This window comes from Trachypithecus francoisi, unplaced genomic scaffold (genome assembly GCF_009764315.1).
Source record: "Trachypithecus francoisi isolate TF-2019V2 unplaced genomic scaffold, Tfra_2.0 Lachesis_group15, whole genome shotgun sequence".
Lineage (NCBI taxonomy): Eukaryota > Metazoa > Chordata > Mammalia > Primates > Cercopithecidae > Trachypithecus > Trachypithecus francoisi.
In genome coordinates, this window is record NW_022681460.1 from 66,133,889 (window position 1) to 66,156,762 (window position 22,874).

The window sequence follows — 22,874 nt, forward strand, 5'->3', positions numbered from 1 at the left end:
GGATTTCTTTTCCAGAGCCTGCAGTTTATGATATAAATTCAGATGTTTTAAGGAAATCAGCATTGTGGGATTGGATAGGATTTAGAATGGAAACTAAATAGGAATTGATTTATGTTTTTGTTTGTTTATAATTTAGGTGGGAGACCTACCTGATGCAGATATTAAACCTCCAGAAAATGTACTGTTTGTGTGTAAATTGAACCCAGTGACCACAGATGAGGATCTGGAAATAATATTCTCTAGATTTGGGCCAATAAGAAGGTAATCCTTAGAATTAGTGAAAGAGATATTTGGAAAAACTAGGTATTAGTTGGTGGTTTTCTAATGACATATTTTGATGATTCTGTGAATTCTAGGTGAATTTTGTACTGGTAAATTTTTACAGGTGCGTCTGGACAGTAGGGAAGAAAAGTATGTATGTGTGTGTATACATACACACATACAGGGAAGAAAAGTATATATGTGCATACATACATACACATACACATACAGATAAATAATTGAATCTTCCACTCCCAACACATTTTTATTCTAAAACAGGAAATGAATGGAACAATTTAAATCTAGTTCTGTAAGACTTTCAACAGCCTTCTTTAATATTTAAAATATTTGTCTCATTCAACTCCTGGAATTATCAGCAATTTATGTCAAAATTAATTTAAGTTTTCTAAAATTTTTATTTTGGTTCGTTTTCCCTGCATTAATGAAAAAGTTTGTGAAGCTAGTATTTCTGTGAGGAAGGGGACTATTTTGTAATTGATTAAGAAGTATTATATTTAGGGTTTCCTTTCGTTTCAGGGATTTTGTTTTTGTTTTTGTTGTTTTTTTTGAGACGGAATCTTGCTCTGTTGCCCAGGCTGGAGTACAGTGACGTGATCTCAGCTCACTGCAACCTCCGCCTCCCAGGTTCAGGCTTCTTCTGCCTTGGCCTCCTGAGTAGCTGGGACTACAGGTGTGCGCCACCACGCCCAGCTAGTTTTTGTATTTTTAGTAGAGACAGGGTTTCACCATATTGGTCAGGCTAGTCTGGAACTCCTGACCTTGTGATCCATCCGCATTGGCCTCCCAAAGTGCTGGGATTACAGGCGTGAGCCACTGCACCTGGCCTCGTTTCAGGTTTTTAAAATGAGACTTATGACACTTGGGGAAAGGGACAAGCCAGGTGCTTTGAACTCCAGCTTACTGGCCTTTTCACTTGGTTATTATGGTATATTAGTTGTGTAATTAACATTGTGCTTACAGTGTTAAATTTGAGCTTGATTTATATTAAAATTCAAAAATTTCAAAGCTTAAACTTACTAAACATTTATATGTGCATGAGTATGCATACATTATTCTACAGTAATATTAGATATTCTATAATTCGTCTGTATTTGGACTAGAAAAGTGTTGTGATTTTAAAAGTTTTTAGCAGTAGGTTACTTTTGCCAAAGGAAAATTAAATATTTTTATTCTTCCTTCAGTGCTTAAGGGAATTTAGGACTGTAGGCCTACATGGGGCACTTAGAGTAGAATTTAGATAATTTAATTACTGCTCTGGTGAACTATTTTAAAAAAAGAATTGTTATTAAATGAATTTAGAAAAATAATCTATGAATTTAACTTTGCCTTGTAATAACTGACTTATTTCTTCTTCAGTTTTGAAGAGTGAGAGTGAATGCTTTCTTCCCTTTTTTTTTTTTGAGTCACTTTTAAATACTTTGTTTCAGTTGCGAAGTTATCCGGGACTGGAAGACAGGAGAGTCCCTCTGTTATGCTTTTATTGAATTTGAAAAGGTATGTCATAATACATACATAAGTTTGGTATTTATTTGCTTTGCTATAGTATTAAAATGTGAAAAATTATATAGCTTTTTCTAGTTTCTAGAATTGCCCTTTCTTTTGGCACTCCCCAAAGTTTATTGTATCCATATAGGGGATAAGTTCAACATCTGTTGATGTTAACGTATGTACTTTTACTTTAGGTTGAGGTGCAATCTGCATGAAAGTATGTTTAGAACTTTTTTTTTTTTTTTTTTTTTGAGACAGGGTCTCACTCTGTCACCAGGCTGGAGTGCAGTGGCGCAATCTCGGCTCACTGCAACCTCCGCCTCCTGGTTTAGGAGTAGCTGGGATTACAGGTGCCCACCACCACAACCTCCTAATTTTTTGGTATTTTTAGTAGAGATGGGGTTTCACCATATTGGCCAGGCTGGTCTTGAACTCCTCACCTCAAGCGCTCCACCCGCCTCGGCCTCCCAAAATGTTGGGATTAGAGGCATGAGCCACCGTGCCCAGCCAATCTTAGAACTTTTTAAGTTCTAAGTAAAGCCCTTCAGAGACTCTTAATAATTTTTCACTGTTACTTAAGTGGAGATAAAATTGCATAATAGAAAGAGAACTGAACTGGGTGTTAAGATTTAGATATTAATCCATCTTTTGTCACTAGCCAGCTATTGTATGATATTTGGCAGTTTAGTTAACTCTTCTTTCTAGGTCTTACCTTCTTATAAATGAAACTTGGATACTAGATTAGATGGTCCCTTCTAGAGCTGTAATAATGATAGCTTATGTTGCTCAAATATTTACTTTAAGCTAGGCATTATGTTACTTTTGCTGCGTTTAATCCTCACAGTTATGTAAGATAGGGACCATCCCCTTTTCCAAATAAGTTAACTGAGACACATGATGCTAATGTGACTTGTTCAAAGTCACACACCTAGTGAATGAATGTCATAGCTGGGATTTGAACTCAGATATGTCTGACTCTGCTCCCATTGAGTTTACACTATGCTATGGCATGCTTTTTTTTAATGCAACTTTGGACTCATGTATTCAATAGTAGCTCATTCTAAGTTTTAATTATTACAAAGCATTTATGGGATACCTTTTATGTATTCACACACAGCAGTAAGGCCTAGGGATACAAGATGAATCATGGAGGGTTGAGGAAGATAGACACATAAAGTTATATGTAGACACTGTGTCAGATATACCAGAAATGATACTTGAAAGGAACATTGGTGCCAGGAGAAAGACCTTTACCTTTGGTTTGCTGTGAAAACTTGTAGACCTGCACTAGCATTCATTCTATCATTGACACTATACAGTCTATTATTTGTTTGCTGACAAAATTTCACTTCATTGTAGCACATAGACTAATGACTGCCCATGTTTTCAGTTTTTTGCAACTATGCCATTTTCTTTGTTTTTTCCTTTTTGTTTTTTTGAAACAAGAGTTTCACTTTGTCACCTAGGCTGGAGTGCAGTCGCATGATCTCAGCTCACTGCAACCTCCGCCTCCCAGTTTCAAGCAATTCTCCTGCCTCAGCATCCCAAGTAGCTGGGATTACAGGTGCTTGCCACCACACCTGGCTCATTTTTGTATTTTTAGTAGATACTGGGTTTCATGATTTTGGCTAGGCTGGTCTTGAACTCCTGACCTCAAGTGATCCACCTGCCTTGGCCCCCCAAAGTGCTGGAATTATAGATTTGAGCCACTGCACCTGCTGTTTTGGTTTTTTATTGATCTCTAAGGATTTGTTACATTTTCTGGATGCAAGCTCTTTTTTGATTATGTGTGATACAGATATCTCTGCTCTGTGGATTTCTTTTTCCTTTTTTTTTTGAAGAGACAGGATCACTCTGTGTTGCCAAGGCTGGACTTGAGCTCGTGGGCTCAAGTGATTCTCCAATTTTTAGCTCCTGAGTAACTGGGACCACAGGCATGCCTTTTTCCTTTCTTAATGGTGTCTTTTGATAAACAGATTTCTAATTTTAATGGTTCAGTTTGTCAGTATTTTTCTTCCTTTTTAATGGCCTATTTAAAAAATCTTTGCCTACTTCAAAGACATGAGGATATTCTCCTGTATTATTTTTAGAAGCTTTGTTGTGAAATTGTTTCCCATTCAATTCTGTAACTTGCTTTTGGTGTATGTGTATTACATTGTTTCGTTTTTCTTACATTGGATTGCCAAGTGACGGCACCATTTATTTAAAAGGTTGTCCTGGCTGGGCGTGGTGGCTCACGCCTGTAATCCCAGCACTTTGGGAGGCCGAAGCGGGCAGATCACGAGGTCAAGAGATGAGACCATCCTGGCCAACATGGTGAAACCCCGTCTCTACTAAAAATACAAAAATTAGCTGGGCATGGTGGCACACGTGTGTAGTCCCAGCTACTCGGGAGACGGAGGCAGGAGAATCGCTTGAACCCGGGAGGTGGAGGTTGCAATGAGCCAAGATCATGCCACTGCACTCCAACCTGGCGACAGAGCAAGACTCCGTCTCAAAAAAATAATAAATAAATAAAAGATTGTCCTTTTTCTCTGAGGTCTCTACTGATGAAAAAAATAAAATAATAAAAAAAGTTGTCCTGCCCCACAGCTCTGTAGTACCACTTTTGTTATAAATCAGGTATCCATATATGTATAGAGTCTGTTTCTAGATGCTCTACTGTTGCACTGATCTATTTGTCTATTCATATACCACTGTTACATTGTGTTAATCACTATAGGTTTATAATGTCTTGATAACTTACAGTGTGAGTCTTCCAACTTTGTTATCTTTGAAGATTGTCATAGCTGTTTTTGACTTTTGAATTTATATGTATATTTTTGAATCAGTTTTTCAATTTTGAAGAGATTTCTTAACTATTATTTAGGTGTTAGTAAATTGAGTATTTGTAAATACTATCCTCCTGAAAAAGTGATCTCAGAGCTTTCTCTTTGGGGAAATGGCATGGTGATAGAATTATACCTGCCTGAAAATAATCAGTCAGATTCATGAAGCGTACACTGATTGCCTACGTTTTAGATACAATGCCATATGATGTTCTAAATGATGTAGTTACAAAGACGAATCAAGCTTTGTCTGTATCTTCATGGAGTTTATAATTTAGTTATTGACACATGTAATAAATATAGCTATTTTATCTGCTTCTCTTTGGGTTATCTCTAGTAAGAATAAATTTCCAGGAAAGTAAAAGAAAATTGATCAGTACTAAGTAGAAGTATGTCACTGTCAGTGTCAGAAACAGGGATTTAGAATTGTGAAGTTACTGACAGGAAGGATTCTTGCGTAGCACAGACCTTGGTATTGCAGGCTCACAGTTCATTATCTAAAACCCTTGAGAATAACTAGGCTTCCTAATTTAGAATTTTTCAGAATTCAGAAAGGTATATGCATACACACACATATACATTACATCTGTGATTATGTAATACCTTTCTGGGTCAGCATTCCATAATCCATCACAAAAGTATTTCTGCAGTGAAACAAATGACTATTATTACTAAGTGGATTAAAAAAAGGTCATAACCTACCATTAGGTCCGGTGTTACTGCGAAAGTAATTTTAACACCAAACTTATGAAAACAACTTTAATTTTTCAGGATGTTGTTGAATTTTGAGTAAAAAGAATTGTGAACTTGTATAATACAGTCAGTAAGTGTATATTTATCTGTTGACTGCAGTTGGACTGCCTCTTTAAAATCCTGGCTCTGACTCTTGCCAACAACTTCTATACTTCTCTAAACTTCTGTTTTCTCATTAAGAAAATGGATAGTACCTCATGGGGTTGTTACCAGAGTGATTTGAGAGAATAGATACAAAGGATTTAACAGCATCGGGTGTGTAATAAATATTCAAACATTAATTTTTGTAACAACAAACTTTTTGTATTTTCAGTATTCTAGCTACAGAAATTTTTCCATAAAGATTTATGCTTGAGTTTTTATAATTATTATCAGGAAGAAGATTGTGAGAAAGCATTCTTCAAAATGGACAATGTACTTATAGATGACAGAAGAATACATGTGGATTTTAGCCAGTCTGTTGCAAAGGTTAAATGGAAAGGAAAAGGTATGATGGTTTATCTTCTTTTGTTTTTGTTCTACCTTTTATTTTTTTTTGAGCTGGAGTCTTGCTCTGTTGCCCAGGCTGGAGTGCAGTGGCACGATCTTGGCTCACTGCAACCTCTGTCTCCCAGGTTCAAGCCATTCTCATGCCTCAGCCTCCCAAGTAGCTGGGATTACAGACATGTGCCACCACGCCCAGCTAGTTTTTGTATTTTTAGTAGAGATGGTGTTTTACCACGTTGGCCAGGCTGGTCTTGAACTCCTGACCTCAGGTAATCAGCCTGCCTCAGCCTCCCAAAGGAATTAACAGGCGTGAGCCACCACACCTGGCCTTGTTTTTGTTCTGCTTTTCTTGCTTGTATGAGCCTTTTATTGAGTGCTATTAATTAGGAGAAATATTAATTGATGTAACTCCTGCCATTTATAATTTTACAAACCTGCTGTCTAGAATCTGAGGTAGAGTGTGTGTGTGTGTGTGTGTGTGTGTGTGTGCATATGCATGTGTGCACCTGTGTGTATTTTAAACATGAAAAATTATATTTTCTGTGTTTGACTGTATTATAAATTACTAATAGCCACTGCAGACATGATATGTTTCCAAAGTAATTATTTTGACTTTATGGTGTTTTGAGTCTTTTAGGTGCACAACTTAAATTTTTTTAAGTTTGTTTTAGTTGTCGTATGATGCAAAATAGAAAAGGTCCATGGAAGGGTAGATAAAAGTCTCATTCATTCCTGCTCCTCATCTATCTAATTTCTCTTCCAGGTAACCATTATTACCTGTTGGTACTAACTTTCTCCTACATTCTTTGAGTAAATATGTGCACATATGTATGTGTATGTGTGTGTGTGTGTGTATATATATATATGATTTCCTCCTTTTTACAAAGGAAAATACAAAGGATGCAGTCTATACATACTGTTTTTGTACCTTGCACTTTTCAATTAACAGTTTATCTAAAAGATCAGTTCATATCAGTATATAAAATGAACCAGCCATGTTAATGGGTTTTCTGAATTTTTACTCTTTCATATCCATAGCAGTATGTTCCACCCTTGTACATATTACATTTCCCACATATACATATATGTCAAATACATTCCTGGTAGCATGTCAGTCTTAAAGTTGGGTCTCTCGTATGTTGAAATAATACGAGTTTTTGGTTTTTGATGCAGTGTTTTTAAAAGGTTTCACTTTGGTAGTTACTCATGTAATGCTGAATTTTACTGGGAATTTTAGGGTTACTTTCTTTTTCTATAACACTCATTTCCCATGACTTTAATGAACATTTTTTTGGTCTGTTTTTAGTAAGAAAGAAAAACACTAGTTGTGAATTGCTGAATTGTTTGGTAGATTCTGTTACCTTATGGGAGTTTAGAGAAGGAAGAAATTATTAATGTGACTAAAGTAGGCAAGGAATGCTCAGTGGAAGCCGTGATCTCTGTGATACGGAAGAGGGTAACTTGGATTGGAGTTCTATGTACTATTAGTTTCTTCCATGGAACCTTACCTCCTTCTAGAACAGATGGCTAGTTTTTGACAGTGCTGTTTGAGTGATTTGTGAAAACTAAATTGAAGTACTCAGATTTTTTTCACATAGGATAATTACAACTTTGTGAACAAAAGATTCCAATAAGTGTATTCGGAAGTCTTGGTGAGCTGCTGGCCTGATGCAGTATAGTTCTGGCCAGTAGTAATGCCAAGTGACTCTTATGTAGAGCTTTGCTTGCAAAGAGCTAGTTTAATTGTATCATTTGGGAAGTGTATGAAATAAGTATTATAATTCCTCATTATAGATATGGAATTTGAGGCATAATCTTGAGACATGATTTACTTAGAGTACATACACGGAAGATTTAGACAGACCCTAAATTTGCTTTGTTTTTTTACCCTCTCAATCCTGTCTTCTTCTCAGCTTATCCACCCATTGAATAAATAATACTACTTTCTTATTACTTTTAAATAAATTTCTTCATGTTTTTTCCTAAGATAAAATGTCATATAGGAGGGAGAGGCTTTGATTTTGTATATGCCATCATAAACATACAGTTTATTCTCAGTTAATTTTGAGATAATTATATATGCAGTTGATTCAGATTTATAACTTTAATGTGTGTAATGTGTCATTCACAGCACTAAGTACTTTCCTTTATAGTCTGATGATTCCAGTAACTCTGTGAAATGTTGATATTATTTTCAGTTTATAAATGAAGACAATGTAAATAAAGATAATGAATTGCAGAGAAGTGGTGTTTTACCTAGGACCTCCCACTACAGTCAAGAACCTCTTACATTAATGTGCTGCCCTTTCTGTTATATGGTAACTGCCTCATCCATAGTGAGACTTATTTTAATGGCAGGCAGATGGCAAATAATTTTTCGATGATAAATGATGGCTGTTTGTTACCGTTACCAGTTATTTTAACTCTTGCAGTAGTCTGTTTCACATTTATGGGAAACATTGCTGGCCATTTTTGTTTCTGGAGTCTCTGGAATTGCCAAATAGATTGATCTTGTCTTTTTTGCTTACCCCGTAGGTCCTCCTTTAAAACCCTGACAATCAAGGTATATATAGGATTCCCAGTCAAAACCTCTCTTTATAACTCTAGTTTGTTTTACTTGTACATTTAATCTAGGACCCTTCTGTAGGAAGCCTTTCTACAAAAGCGTTTCCTGGTGGTATAGTTGAGGGTTAGGAAAGGCAGGGCAGTCAACAGGTCTGGGATGTGGATACGAATTGAATTCTCATCTGGTAGGAGACTTGAGAATTGAATTCTTATCTGGTAGGAGACTAGGCTTGAGAGTAGAGAGGCTGCATGGAATGCTCTTCCTTTCTAGTGCTACCAAGCTAGTTAGGATGTAGCAGTAGGTCCTATTTTCCTGAAGGGATTTTTGGCACTTGGGAGGAATAAAGTTGCCCCTAAGTTAGAATTTCAAAGTAGAGACAGTTTGTCTTTGGTGCTATTACCCACTTTCTCCTCTCACAGCTGTTTGGTGATCTTCTGCACATCCTGCCCTCTTCTGTTTGCCTGATGCTCTGTTGCCATTTGGCAGTAGAGTATCTCTTGTTAGATAGATATAGATATAGATATAAATATAGATATAGATATAGATAGTTTTGAAACAAAGTTTCTCACTGTCGCTCAGCCTGGAGCACAGTGGCACAATCGTGGCTCACTGCAACCTCCGCCTCCCAGGTTCACGCGATTCTCCTGCCTCAGCCTCCCGAGTAGCTGGGATTACAGGTGCACACTATCTTGTTAGATCTCTAAAAGGTCTCTTAAAGTCTCACTTCTCCCAAACTTAAGTCTTTCAGATCTTAAACTCAGATCCCAAATCCTCAGCTTTCTGTTGGACTTACTGTTCTCATGGGCTCAATGGCTCTGCTTGAACACTGCATTTGTGTGTAATTTATTTGAAAGTTTGATGTTGTAATATTCACATATATCGTTAGGTGGCAGCATGTGGCTACGTAGCAAAATGGATATCTGATTTCAGTTAAATTAGTAATGGCAAAGGGAACAAGCTTTTGTTCCCTTTCTCTGTCTCTCGGTATATGCCATTTATAAAATAGCTCTTATACCTTTTATAAAATAATTATTGTTCTTGATTAACTAGATGTTTTTTTTTACTAAACTCCTTTTTTCTTTTCTTAATAGGTGGGAAATACACCAAGAGTGATTTCAAGGAGTATGAAAAAGAACAGGATAAACCATCTAATTTGGTTCTGAAAGATAAAGTAAAGCCCAAACAGGAGTATCCTTACCAAGAATCACTTAGTTAATATGTATTGACCATCTGCTATGTGTAGAGTACGGTGTGGTGTGTTATGAACAGTCACAAAAGCTATAAAAGACAAAGTTCCTGAATCCAGATTGTTTGTGAGGAAGTAACTTAGTTTATCACTATCTCTTTTCAAGATCTTACATATACTTTGTTTTTTCACTATACTCTAGTGTATGGAGTAAGTTAAGGTTGAAAGAAATCTGTAGCCTAATTCTTTTATTAATACCTTCTTACTCTAGGTTAAGTACTTTCCTACTTACCATATTCTCAGAAGATGTTCAGGTAAGATTTGTATTTTCTTTTTGGGGAGACTTTCCTGTAAAAACCGGAAAGCCTACTAGACAGATTCTAAAGGAGCTGTAACACTAGTTTTGTATTTTCTATATGTAATTGTAGTGTTTTCTATTCCTCATAATCAAAAATTTATTATTGGTAAGCTGAATCTTTTGTGCTAGCCATTCTTATGTTTAACTTCCTTATTTAGATAACAAAATCCTGTTCTGTTACAAAGTTACTTCTTTCGATATGGTATGTTGTAATTTCAACAACAAATATTTATTGGGCTTCTACTGAGTGTAAGAGTTCACTTTTATAGAATTAAAAAGATCCTTTGACTTGACCATTTACTTCAGGTTCTTCCAAGTTTTAGGTTGAGATATGTAAAAAGTATTGAAACATACAGTTTATATTATGACATTTAAATTTATTCACTAATTTTTGCCATTATAAATATATCACTCCACACATTGCAAGAGTTATTTCTTTTGTGATTCTTTCTGGTAAATGGGGTCTTTGTTTCCTAGTTTCTATTGGTATTTCAGGGATTTTTTTTCTACACATGTAGACATTTCTTTTCCAAGTACTCGTCAAGAAAGATGAATATCAGGTTGACCTGGTCTATATTCATGTTTTAAGATATGTTGACTGTCTGCAATGCATAAAGCATTGTGAGGTGTTAGAGTTGTATCAAGTCTGAAGAAAGATGATAAAATCAGCATGAGGAGAGGCTTTCACATGCAGACAGACCAAACAAGAAGCTGAGATTTGGTCAGAAAAAAATCAGCATTCAAGGGCATATGATTGAAAGCTCAAAATCATAAAAGGTATGAATGGAATACGTTTGATATTCATTTGCCAAATCTTTGAAATTAAATATAGGCTTGTTACTAATAACTGTAGCTGGAAGAAGGGGAATTTTAAGTTTTCTTTAATTTTAGTTCATTGAAATAACCACACATATACCTATATGGAATCGTGTAGCTTCTAGCCTTTTGAAGTTGATGCAAAAGAGAGAAATGCCATTAGGGGCTAGTCTGATGTGGAGATAAGTTGTATTAAGACAGTTAAGAAGGCATGGTGTCATCTACTTTATGGGCCTTAAGAGAAAGAGAAATTACTGAAAAATATAGGTTATTAAGAAGAAGAATCAAAAATAGAAGTAGGAGAAGGAAGTAACTTGGCCCAACTAGACCTCAGGGAAGAAATTGGAGAAAAGAGGGCAGTGAGCTCACAGATTTGTGGTTTATTCAAAGGGAGAGGGATTTGATATCTTCTAAAAGTGTTGATTTTAGTGGTAAGTACAAGATAGTGGGTAAGTGAGAAAGCAGGAGATATAACAAGTGTCTTAAGGGTATGACAAGTAATCAACAGATACTTAGCATCTGTCACATACCCAGTTTAGCAATGAAAGATACTCAGTTCCTGCCCACACAGTGCTTACATTTTATTGTTGGAGTGGGGAAAAGAACAAACACTAAATAATTACCATTCTAAATATGTCTAAATTATTGCAAATAAATATTGCAAAGGGATATGGGACTCATAATAAGGGTTGAGAGGTTAGAGAATACCCTCAACACTGAAAAAAGTGACAAAGCTGCGACGCTAATGTGGGAGATAGGAGGGCTGAGGTGGAGTGCTGTGTTCTTTTGTATGATCCATCATTTAAGAAATAGGCTGGGTGCAGTGGCTCATGCCTGTAATCCCAGCACTTTGGGAGACTGAGGTGGGAGGATGGCTTGAGCCCAGAAGTTTGAGACCTGCCGGGGCAATATAGTGAGACCCTGTCTCCATTTCTTTTCTTTTAAAAAAAAAAAAAAATTGGCCGGGCGCAGTAGCTCATGCCTGTAATCCCAGCACTTTGGGAGGCTGAGGTGGGCAAATCACCTGAGGTCGAGAGTTCAAGACCAGCCTGGCCAACATGCAGAAACCCCATCTCTACTAAAAATACAAAAAATTAGCCAGGTGTGGTGGCAGATACCTATAATCCCACCTACTCAGGAGGCTGAGGCAGGAGAATTGCTTGAACCCAGGAGGTAGAGGTTGTGGTGAGCCGAGATCGCGCCATTGCACTCCAACCTGGGCAACAAGAGTGAAACTCCATCTCAAAAAAATGAAAAAAATTAAAAAATACAGTTTTTATCTTAACCCAGTACAGTCATTGTATAATCATTCATACACACACACAACACACACACACACACACACACACTTGAACCAAAAGGTTAATAGAATAAAAAAATTTTTTTAGGTGGCATATACTGTATTTCTGTATTTTTTTTTTTAAGTGCTGTTGTGGCTCACTAAATAGATTTTGTACCCCATTGATGGATTATCAGTTTGAAAAACACTGCTCTGAGCTGGGCGCAGTGGCTCACGCCTGTAATCCCAGCACTTTGGGAGACTGAGGCGGGTGGATCACTTGAGGTCAGGAGTTTAAGACCAGCCTGGCCAGCATGGCGAAACCCTGTCTCGACTAAAAATACAAAAATTAGCGGGTGTGGTGGTGCACACCTGTAATCACAGCTACTTGGGAGGCTGAGCAGGAGAATTGCTTGAACCCTGGATGGGGAGGTTGCAGGAGCCAAGATCGGGCCACTGCACTCCAGCCTGGGCAACAGAGCAAGACTGAGTCTCAGAAAAAAAAAAAAAGAAAAACACTGCTCTAAAGAATTTGGACAGAGAGAGCAGCATGTGCAGAGCACACATTAGAATGAAATCATAGGCAGGAGCTATGGAATGTGTATCTGGAAAAGGCAAGATCCAGAAGATGCCCTGGAAACAACGTAGCATAGTAAAAAGAGGGAAGTTGGAGATAATGGAGTCTTAATCAAATGGTACAAGCTGACTAACCCTCTTTAGCCATCTCATGGAAAGCTAGGAGGGACAATGTCTTTCATTTGATCTTATGTACAAGTGAGACATTCCTGCGGAAAGTGTTGAGCTGTGGCGTTGTGAAGCAGACACGAGCCTGTAGTCCTGAGGGAAGTGTGTCTGCGTTTACTGTGGTTCCACATGTAGCTAGCATAGCTCTGCCTGTTGGGCTTCCTCATAAGCTTTCTTAGGAAAACCACTATTCCAGCCCATGTCAGCCTTCCTCAGAAACCACATTTGAGGTTGAGATTATTTTCAGCAGAAATTGTAAATATTTTATATTTTCTCTTATTCTATTATAGTATATTTAAGAAAATACTTATCTCTGAATTAAAACATTAAAAAAATTTAACACATTTATATGAAATTTAAAAAGATTCACTCATAGCTTCATCACTTAGACACATGATTCTTTTTATTTCTCCTTGTTTCTTTCAAGCCTTTGTCTTATGTAAAGTTATAATCGTTGTATGGTGTATGTAGTTTTTGCTTGAATCTTTTTATGTTAATTTTCATAAACACCTTTCTAGGGCTTTTTTCTGTAGCATTTATCATTGTTGATAACTTCCTTTATAATATATCTTATTGAAGTACTATAATGCATTTAAGTATGTCTTTATTACTAGATATTTTGTTGTTTCCACTTTGCTACTAAAAGTAGTCCTTTTATGCGTATATATATTTTTTGGGGACTGAGTTCCACTCTGTCACCCAGGCTGGAGTGCAGTAGTACAACGTTGGCTCATGAAAGTCTCTGCCTCCTGAGTTCAAACGGTTTTCTTGCCTTAGCCTCCCGGGTAGCTGGGGTTATAGGTTGCGCCACCATGCCCGGCTAATTTTTGTATTTTTAGTAGAGATGGGGTTTCACCATGTCAGCCGTGCTGGTCTCAAACTCCTGGCCTCGAGTGAGTTGCCCGGCTTGGCTTCCCAAAGTGCTGAGATTACAGGCGTGAGCCACCACGCCTGGCTATTATGTATATTTGTGTTCATTTAACTTTAGTCATAAATTCTTATTAGAATTTAAACATGATGGGCAGGTGTGGTGGCTCACACCTGTAATCCCAGCACTTTGAGAGGCTGAGGCAGGCGGATCATGAGGTCAGGTGTTTGAGACCAGCCTGGCAAACATGGGAAGCCCCATTTCTACTAAAGATACAAAAAATTAGCTGGGCGTGGTGGCGTGTGCCTGTAGTCCCAGCTACTCGGGAGGCTGAGGCAGGAGAATTGCTTGAACCTGGGAGGCGGAGGTTGCAGTAAGCCGAGATCCTGCTATTGCACTCCAGGCTGGGTGACGGGGCAAGACTCTGTCTCAAAAAAATAAAAAAAAGAAAAGAATTTAAACATGATAACTTGATATGCATTGCTGAATTTCCTCTTGTAGGATTGAACTAAAAGAAGAGACATACGAATATACCTGTTATCTTGTATAGCTTTTCTGGGCATTGGAATTTATAATAATTTTTTCTAGTTGAAGATGTACCTCATTTTCTAAATTTAAATTTTTTAAATTATTGACAAATACATTTATTTTTTCTTCTTCTTCTTCTTCTTTTTTTTTTTTTTTTTTGCATACTAGTCGTTATTTTAAGATTGTTTAGGATTAGGATTCTTTCCATTTCTCCTAACTATATAATGAAAGAAAATTTTAGTGTTGCTTTAGAAATGTACTCTACTCTTTTGAGATGCTGTTTGCTTTAAAGTTACTTTTAGCCTTATGACCTCTTTTGTTTACCAGATTTTAAGTTTTGATGTCTTACCAGTATTATTTATCACATTTATCCTTAACTAACTGCTGCAGTGCAAAATATGATCTTATATTAGATGAGCAGTCCGAAGACTCAAAATCAGGTCACTCACACACAAGTAAAAAACACAAGAAGAAAACCCGTCACTGCTCTGAAGAGAAAGAAGATGAGGACTACATACCAATCAAAAATACTAATCAGGTACCTCTAATGTCCAGACTTAGATGTGAAGAAATAAATATTTTATCCCTCTGTAAATAATGTCTTAGTGATATAATTTAGGCGGTGAGGGATAATTCTAAGCAGAGACGGGTTTGTTCTAAGAAGCAGAATGGTTGCACTGGGGTATTGGATTTTAATTTTCAAAAATATTTATCACAAATGATAAAAGATCATTTTTGACATAATGTATTAAATACTTCCACACTGTGAAGCAAGAGTGATTTCCATACCTGTGGATACTCATTTATTCCCATCAGAAACAAGTGTGGTGGTGCTGATAAAGATTTTGTCATTTATCTGCTTAATTTATCACCAAGTGTTATCAATAGCACATAAGGGCTCTTGAGTTTTTAAGTCCTATAAAACATTTATATCCTGCCATCTTATATTGTATATAAGAAAAACAGCACTGATAATTAACTTTAGCATGCTAAAAGTTCTCCTGAACAGCACATTTAAAAAAAAATAATAAAAATTCCCGAAAGAAAATTTATTGTCAAGAAGAGTGATTATTTCCAATCTGTGGTTTGGTTCTTAGTTAAATAAAAAACAATTTACAGGCCAGGTACGGTGGCTCACGCCTGTAATACTAGCACTTTGGGAGGCCAAGGCAGGTAGATCGCTTGAGCTCAAGAGTTCGAGATCAGCCTGGGCAACGTGGTGATGAAATCCCCGTCTCTACAAAAAATATACACACACACAAAAGTTAGCCAGGCGTGGTGGTGTGCACCTATGGTGTCAGCTACTTGGGAGGATCACTTGAGCCCAGGAGATAGAGAGGCTGCAGTGAGCCCAGATCGTGCCACTGCACTCTAGCCTGGGCGACAGAGCCAGACCGTGTCTCCAAAAAATTTTTATTTTATTTTATTTTTTTTTATATCAGAGCTCCTTGCTTTTGTTTTACCACATAGAGGCATTTGTGCTGAACCCTGGTGGATGAGAAGGATTTCAGTGGGCTGAGGTGAGAAGGGAGGGAACTCAAGATGGTGAGAATGTCAAGCAAAGATGGAGAAATAGAGAAATGTAGTACAATAGGCAGTCAAGGATTTGCTGTCAGGAGAGCTAGATTTACATTTCTATACTGCTTGCCATCAAAGCGACCTTGACAAGTTCTTTAACTTTCAGAGCCACAGTTTCATCCTCTGTGAAAAGTGAGAAATACTTCACAGGCATGTTGTTAAGATTCAGTGAAAAAAAATGCGTGTGCAAACATTTTCTATGCTGGCTATTATTGTTACTACTTTTTTTTTTTTTCTTAACTGATAAAGCAAATTACTAGTTTTAGAGTTACTTGAAATAGTTTCTCTCTGTGGTTATGATATTATGACATTAACTAGATTCATATTTCAGTTAAATTGTTTTCTTTCTTTTTTTTTTTGAGATGGAGTTTTGCTCTGTCCAGGCTGGAGTGCAATGGCGTAATCTCGGCTCATTGCAACCTCTGCCTCCTGGGTTCAAGTGATTCTCCTGCCTCAGCCTCCCAAGTAGCTGGGATTACAGGCACCTGCCACCATGCCTGGCTAATTTTTGTATTTTTAGTAGAGACAGAGTTTCACCAAGTTGGCCAGGCTGGTCTCGAACTCCTGACCTCGTGATCTGCTCACCTCACCTTCCCAAAGTGCTGGGATTATAGGTGTGAGCCACCACACCCGCCTTGCTTTTTTTTTTTTTTTTTTTAATGTTTAAGGGTTGCTTTAACAATATTTTGTTTTGTAGTTTTAAAAACTGTTTCCAAAGTGAAATCTATGAAATGGTACATTTAGAGAACCTAGCTTCCATTCTTGTTCCCTCCCCTTTTCCTTCTTCCCTCTGTGGGTAACTATTTTATATGTTTTATGGGTTATTGATTTTAAAAAATTTAGCAAGTAAATATTTGATATATGTACTTAGCTCTTTGCTATAATCCAGCAGAGATAGAATTTCTTCTTTCTATAGCCTTTTAGCTGTTTAAAGATTGCTATCATTCATGGCTCATCCCATTTTTAGGCCATACTTTTGTTGGTTCCTGCAAATATTTCTCACATGAATCAGTGGTGATAATAAAAGTAGTAGTAGGCTAGGTGCAGTGGCTTATGCTTGTAATCCCAGCATTTTGGGAGGCTGAGGCAGGAGAATCACTTGATCCCAGAGTTCAAGACCAGCCTGGGCAACATAGGAGGCCCTGTCTTTACAAAAAAATTTAAATAAAAAGAAAAAAGTAGTAGTAGTTAACATTTTTTTGGTCCTTACAATGTGAGGTGGGTTCGTTTATCCCCCTTTCACACAACAAAGTGAGAACAAAAAATTGTTACTTGCCCATAGTTTTACACAGCTAGTAAGTAGTGGAACCACAGTTTAATTTCATACTTGGACTTCTAACTACTCTTGCTCCTCTTCTTACCTGGGGTATATTCTCATCAGTTTTCTTTCCTAAACTCTAATGTTATTTTAATAAAATTTGTCCCATAGTATAATATTCCAATGTGATCTAATAGGAACACATTTCCTCCTTCTTAAATGTCTATACTCTATTACTTTAGTCTAAGGTCACATCAGTCTTCTTTACTGGTGGCTGCATCACATTCCTATGAATGTTTAGCATGCTTTCCACTAAAAACTCCGAATTCTTTCCCCCTCCATGTGCTGCTTTTAGCTCCAGCTTTTCATCCTGCACTTGTACGTGGAACTGTCAATGAATTTAAACCTGAGATAAATAAACATTGGTGTGTTTGAGATAATCAGAGGGCTACAAAAAATCAGACTGGTTGTGTTTTTTTGTGTGAATCTTTTTGATTCTGCTGTTTGATTACTTGAAACCTTACAGCAGCAAATATCCTTTTCATTTTGCTTGAAGTTTACTTCAAGCATCAAGATTTTGGGGGAATGCTATGAGTATTTTTTAAAAGATTTTAAGGCAATTTTAAGTTTTAATTTTAGGGCAATATTACCTATAAAATTATTAAATTCTGAATAATGATCTCCTAACTTCTCCCCTTAAAGTATATTAAATTTTAAAAAATTATATACTTTGATTTAATGATATAGCTACATTAATTTTCTCTTCTTTTTCTTTCTAATAAAACTCAGCATCAATATTTAAGATTTTAATGGCCCCTGATTTTTTTATTATTTTGATTGTTTTCCTTTTTATTTTTTTAAATTCATTAAGGAGAATTTTCAGTACTAGACAAATTTCAGCTATAGTTCATATTTTCCTGTTGGTGTTTTGCTTGGTGAGTCTGGTTTCCCAAGAGTATTTTAACTTATTTCTTCAAATTCTTTGTTTTTTATTGAGTAGCTAGCCTTACTAATCAATTCGAAAACGTTTAATTTTCCACCTCATGTCTTAATTCCAGAGATGGTTTTTGTGTTGTTGAGGTTTGGGTTTTACTGGGGTTACAGGAAATGAGTGTTCAACTGGGGGTTGCCTTGCTGAGAAGTATTCATGCTGGTTGTCAGTTTTCCATTGGGGTTTTCATAATGTTTGTATTCTTGACTGTACTTTTGCTGTCATTTTCGTGATTAATGTTATCTTGGCGACTAAGATTTAACCAGATCTTTGATTTAGTCCCAGAGACCTGAGCAAGGATAGCTTTTAATTAGATTAGACTTTTTTGATTACTTATATCAAGTCATTTGCTAGGTTAAGTTAATTGCTTTAAATTGGTCATTTTGTGTTCTTCGTTTTTTTTGTTTCTTTTTTTTTTTGCCACATGGTAGTTTAATCATCTTGTCTTATGTTTTGAATGTATAAATAATATAATTTTTAAAAGTTCATACTGGAAAGGACTTAGAGCTTATCTAATTCGTTTAGATATGAAGATACTGATCCCACAGGACCTTAGACCTTTGTAGTGGGAGAACTAGAATTTTAACATTTAATTGGTTCAGTCAGGTGTTGGATTTTTTCCCCATTATTCTATACCACTCCCCCATTTTTAATTTTGGATGTCAAGTTAAATTATCTCCAATCTGTGCAGATCTCTTGAGTCTTAGTTTCCCTATTTCTAAAATGAGGATATTGCACTCCTAAAGCTCTTAGCACTGTGTTAGCGTGTTCTTAGAGGATCTGCTCTTACATGGCTTCATTCAGCCACTTTAACTTTTCCCCTTCATACAGGGCTCAGTTTTCTTTGTTTTCCAGTTTTCACTTACACTACTTTCATTAGCCTTCTTGCAGCCAATTCAGACGCAAGCTGACTTACCCTTTGAGGCTCATCTGAAATCCTAACTTCTCCATGAAACCTTCTCTAATTATTCTAACCTTAGGAGTACTTGTTTGACACATCTCCTAAATGTCAAAGACTGTTTGAACCCAGATCTACCTGACTTCAAAGCTTATGTAGCTTTGAAAACTACTCCCAAGTAGAAGTGATTTTAAAGTTTCAGTCCAATTCAGATATTCAGCTTCCTCAGTTTTTTAAAAGAATTAAGTGCTACATAATCTTTTTTATCTTTTCTATTTTAAATACTCAAAGCACTTAAGTGTCGTGCCCATTTGTGTAATAACATACTAAGGATTTTATGAAGTTATACATCAGCCAGCGGTCTCAGCATTTTAAAAGTTTGTCTCAACCAATGCAGAAATACCTACAAGATGTACAGATATAATAGTATATGGATATTTCTATTTTGGATATGTTATAGGAAGCGCAAAAATTCTTTTATCTAGGAATGCCATATTTTACTAGAAAATAGATGGTAAAGGGCTAAACCAAAATGCCTACTCATTATTTCTACCTCAGGGACTCTTATAATATGACACGAACTATTGGGATTGTGTGGAAAATCACAAATCAGTTTATAATATTGTATTCCACAAACACTGTGATTATTACTGTAACAATCATGTTACATCTGTTTTCACACACTGTCAAACTCAAGGTGTACAGTATCTAGACAGTATATGGAATAACATAATTTGCTTAAAACCCAGTTCTTAACCATTGGTATTCATCACTCTGGATTTTAAGCCTTGACATTTATGTCTGCTACAGTAGTATCTGGTGAAAGAGTTGAGACCCTTGGGAGTTTAGTCCTTAGAATTTTGCCTTTCCTTTGGGCAATCTTAAGAAAGGTTTTTTTTTTGTTTTGTTTTTTGTGTTTTTTGAAACGGAGTTTCACTCTTGTTGCCCAGGCTGGAGTGCAGTGGTGCGATCTTGGCTCACTGCAACCTCTGCCTCCCAGGTTCAAGCGATTCTCCTGCCTCAGCCTCCCGAGTAGCTGGGATTACAGGCGCCTGCCACCACACCCAGCTAATTTTTTGTATTTTTAGTAGAGACAGGGTTTCACCAGGTTGACCAGGCTGGTCTTGAACTCCTGACCTCAAGTGATCCACCTGCCTCGGCCTTCCAAAGTACTGGGATTACAGGCATGAGCCACCACACCCAGCCAATCTTAAGAAAGTTAAATTTTACAAAGTATGTCTTGAAAGAGCATTGGTTGTGGTCTAAGAGTAGAATTAAATGTAGCACTTTTATTATCTTTGGGGCATAGGATTCTACTAGTGTTTAAAAACTCATTTTAAAGAAATATAATAATTTTAATATAAGCCTAGTCAGCTGGGTGAAGTGGCTCATGTCTGTAATCCTAGTACTTTGGGAGGCCGAGGTAGGAGGGGATCACTTGAACCCAGGAGTTTGAGACCACCCTGGGCAACATGACGAAACCCTGTCTCTACAAAAAATTGCAAAAATTAGCCAGGGGTGATGGCACATGCCTGTGGTCTCAGTTACTTGGGAGACTGAGGTGGGAAGGATCGGTTGAGCCTGGGAGGTTGATGTTATAGTGAACCATGATTGTGCCACTGCATTCCTGCCTGGGAGACAGAGCAAGACGTTGTCTCAAAAAACATTCTCCTCTCTAGCTTCTGTGTTTCTAAACATGGAAGATGTATTTGAACATGTAGAGAGGAGCTGTTATAAAATAAAACACTTTAAAAATTAATTGCTCAGACGCAAGTATACATTATCCATTTTCTTTTTTCGAGACGGAGTTTCACTCTTGTTGCCCAGGCTGGAGCGCAGTGGGGGCAATCTTGGCTCACTGCAACCTCCGCCTCCCAGGTTCAAGTAATTCTCCTGCCTCAGCCTCCGGAGTAGCTGGGATTACAGGCATGCGTCCCCACCTCTGGCTAATTCTGTATTTTTAGTAGAGTTTCTCCATGTTGGTCAGGCTGGTCTTGAACTCCTGACCTCAGGTGATCCAACCACCTGGACCTCCCAAAGTGCTGGGATTACAGACGTGAGCCACCGCACCCAGCCTCCATTTTCTTGTTTAAGACTTACTGACTTGTCTAAGATCTCTTCCTGCTAAGTTATTTCAATGATATCTTCTTATAGGATTCTTGCAGGAATTTTAGTAGTTTCATTGCAGATTAATAATGGGACCACATTTTGGGGAAGTGAAGTGTGGGGAGGTGGGAATAAGACTATACATAATCAGATTTTTTTATATTGCAGGATTGCTCTAAAGACGTGTTCTGATTTCAGTTGAGCTGTTTCCGTTCCATATTTTTGGATCTGATCCTTCATTTCAGCCAAAATAGTAGATACAAAGCAATGTCATTGTTAAGAAAAATGGTTAAACCTTTTTCTGAATTATTTCATTGCTTTGTAATTTACAAGATTCTTGACATTGGGGTAGTGTTCACATTTAAGCTGTTATAACAGCTTGCTAATGGTAGACTTTTCTAAGTTTTATTCATTGAAAATGCCCACAAAATGATTATTTTACTGATTCACTTGTAATTCCCCCTTCCTTTGACAGGATATCTATAGAGAAATGGGATTTGGTCACTATGAAGAAGAAGAAAGCTGTTGGGAGAAACAGAAGAGTGAAAAGAGAGACCGAACTCAGAACCGAAGTCGCAGCCGATCTCGAGAGAGGGATGGCCATTACAGTAATAGTCACAAGTCAAAATACCAAACAGATCTTTATGAAAGAGAAAGGAGTAAAAAGAGAGACCGAAGCAGAAGTCCAAAGAAATCCAAAGATAAAGAAAAATCTAAGTACAGATGAAAGATGAAGAGGCAGAATTGAGTGGCTAACATATTTACTCTTGTCTAACTTAAGAATGCCAGGAAAGCAGATGCTTAGATTTTGTGTCAAAGCTTGTTATTTTTTTCATGTTAGGATTATGGCCCTTTAGATTAATACTGATTATATAGGGCACTGAAAGATACAGAATTGAACATTTTCTTTGTATACTTTTTTACAGTAATTTTATTGTTACATATAAATGGTAGTCTTCATTTTTGAAGTCTTACATTTTCACTCTTTTTTTAATGAAGTATTTCATACTACAAAAACACATAAACATGTATATATAAAGTAAAGGGATAATAAATGTAAATATCTGTGTACTCATCAGCCAGCTTAAGATACAGAATATTGCCTACATTTTAGAAGTCCCCTAAGGCCCTCTCCCTCTCAAATAATTATTTGGAATTTAGTGTTTGTCATTTGCCTATTATAGTTTTACAACATACATATGTATCTGTAAGCGAAATGTTAATTTTGTATGTTTCTGAATTTTATATAAATGGCAAAATGTTTGTTTACTTCTGTGACTTTCTTTCATTTTTATTGCTATATAGTATTATATGAATATACCACAGCTTATTCATTCTTCTCTTGATGGACATTTGAGTTTTGTTTATTTTTGTTTTTGCTGTTGAAACAATGCTGCTGTGGACATTGTATCTAGGAGTTATATTGCTTGATATATTGATAAAATAATGATAAATTTGTATTCTGAAGTGGCTGTACTAGTTTATACCCCTCTTGGCACTGTGAGTTACCTTTGTTTCATAGCATCTTCAACACTTGTTAAGTTCACACTTGAAAATTTGCCAACCTATTGGATGTTAAGTGGTATCTGCCTGTGACTTCCAGCAAGATTACTGTTATCTCTGTTCTTCCATGTGTAAGATGTCATTTTTTTCCTGGCTGCTTTTAAGGTTTTCTCTCTATCACTGGTTGTAAGAAGTTTGATTATGATGTGCTTGCTATAGTTTTTTTTTTTTTTTCATGTTTCTTCTGCTGCAGCTATTTTACCTGTGGGTTTATGGTTTTCATAGAATTTGGAAATTTGGGAACAATTTTTCTTCTATTATGTTTTCGTCTCTCTGCTCCTCTCCTGGGGCTCCGATG

General features: G+C 36.7%; 1 protein-coding gene and 1 non-coding gene across 3 annotated transcripts in view; one reads left to right on the plus strand and one right to left on the minus strand.

The window, feature by feature from the left end:
* PPIL4 (peptidylprolyl isomerase like 4) overlaps positions 1-22,476 on the plus strand; it is a 41,947-nt gene extending 19,471 nt beyond the window's left edge. The window contains exons 8-13 of one of the 2 annotated variants that reach the window (XM_033235107.1): positions 137-261; positions 1,710-1,776; positions 5,727-5,838; positions 9,495-9,591; positions 14,573-14,720; positions 21,489-22,476. In XM_033235107.1, the coding sequence (XP_033090998.1) occupies positions 137-261; positions 1,710-1,776; positions 5,727-5,838; positions 9,495-9,591; positions 14,573-14,720; positions 21,489-21,740 (801 nt within the window). In that variant the 3' untranslated portion in view covers positions 21,741-22,476. The remainder of the gene's footprint in view (positions 1-136; positions 262-1,709; positions 1,777-5,726; positions 5,839-9,494; positions 9,592-14,572; positions 14,721-21,488) is intronic. The other variant, XM_033235109.1, reaches the window with a different exon arrangement.
* Positions 9,928-9,989, minus strand: LOC117098152. Its single transcript, XR_004443209.1, has one exon. It is a non-coding gene; the product is annotated as a U7 small nuclear RNA (small nuclear RNA).
* Positions 22,477-22,874: the final 398 nt, after the last annotated feature.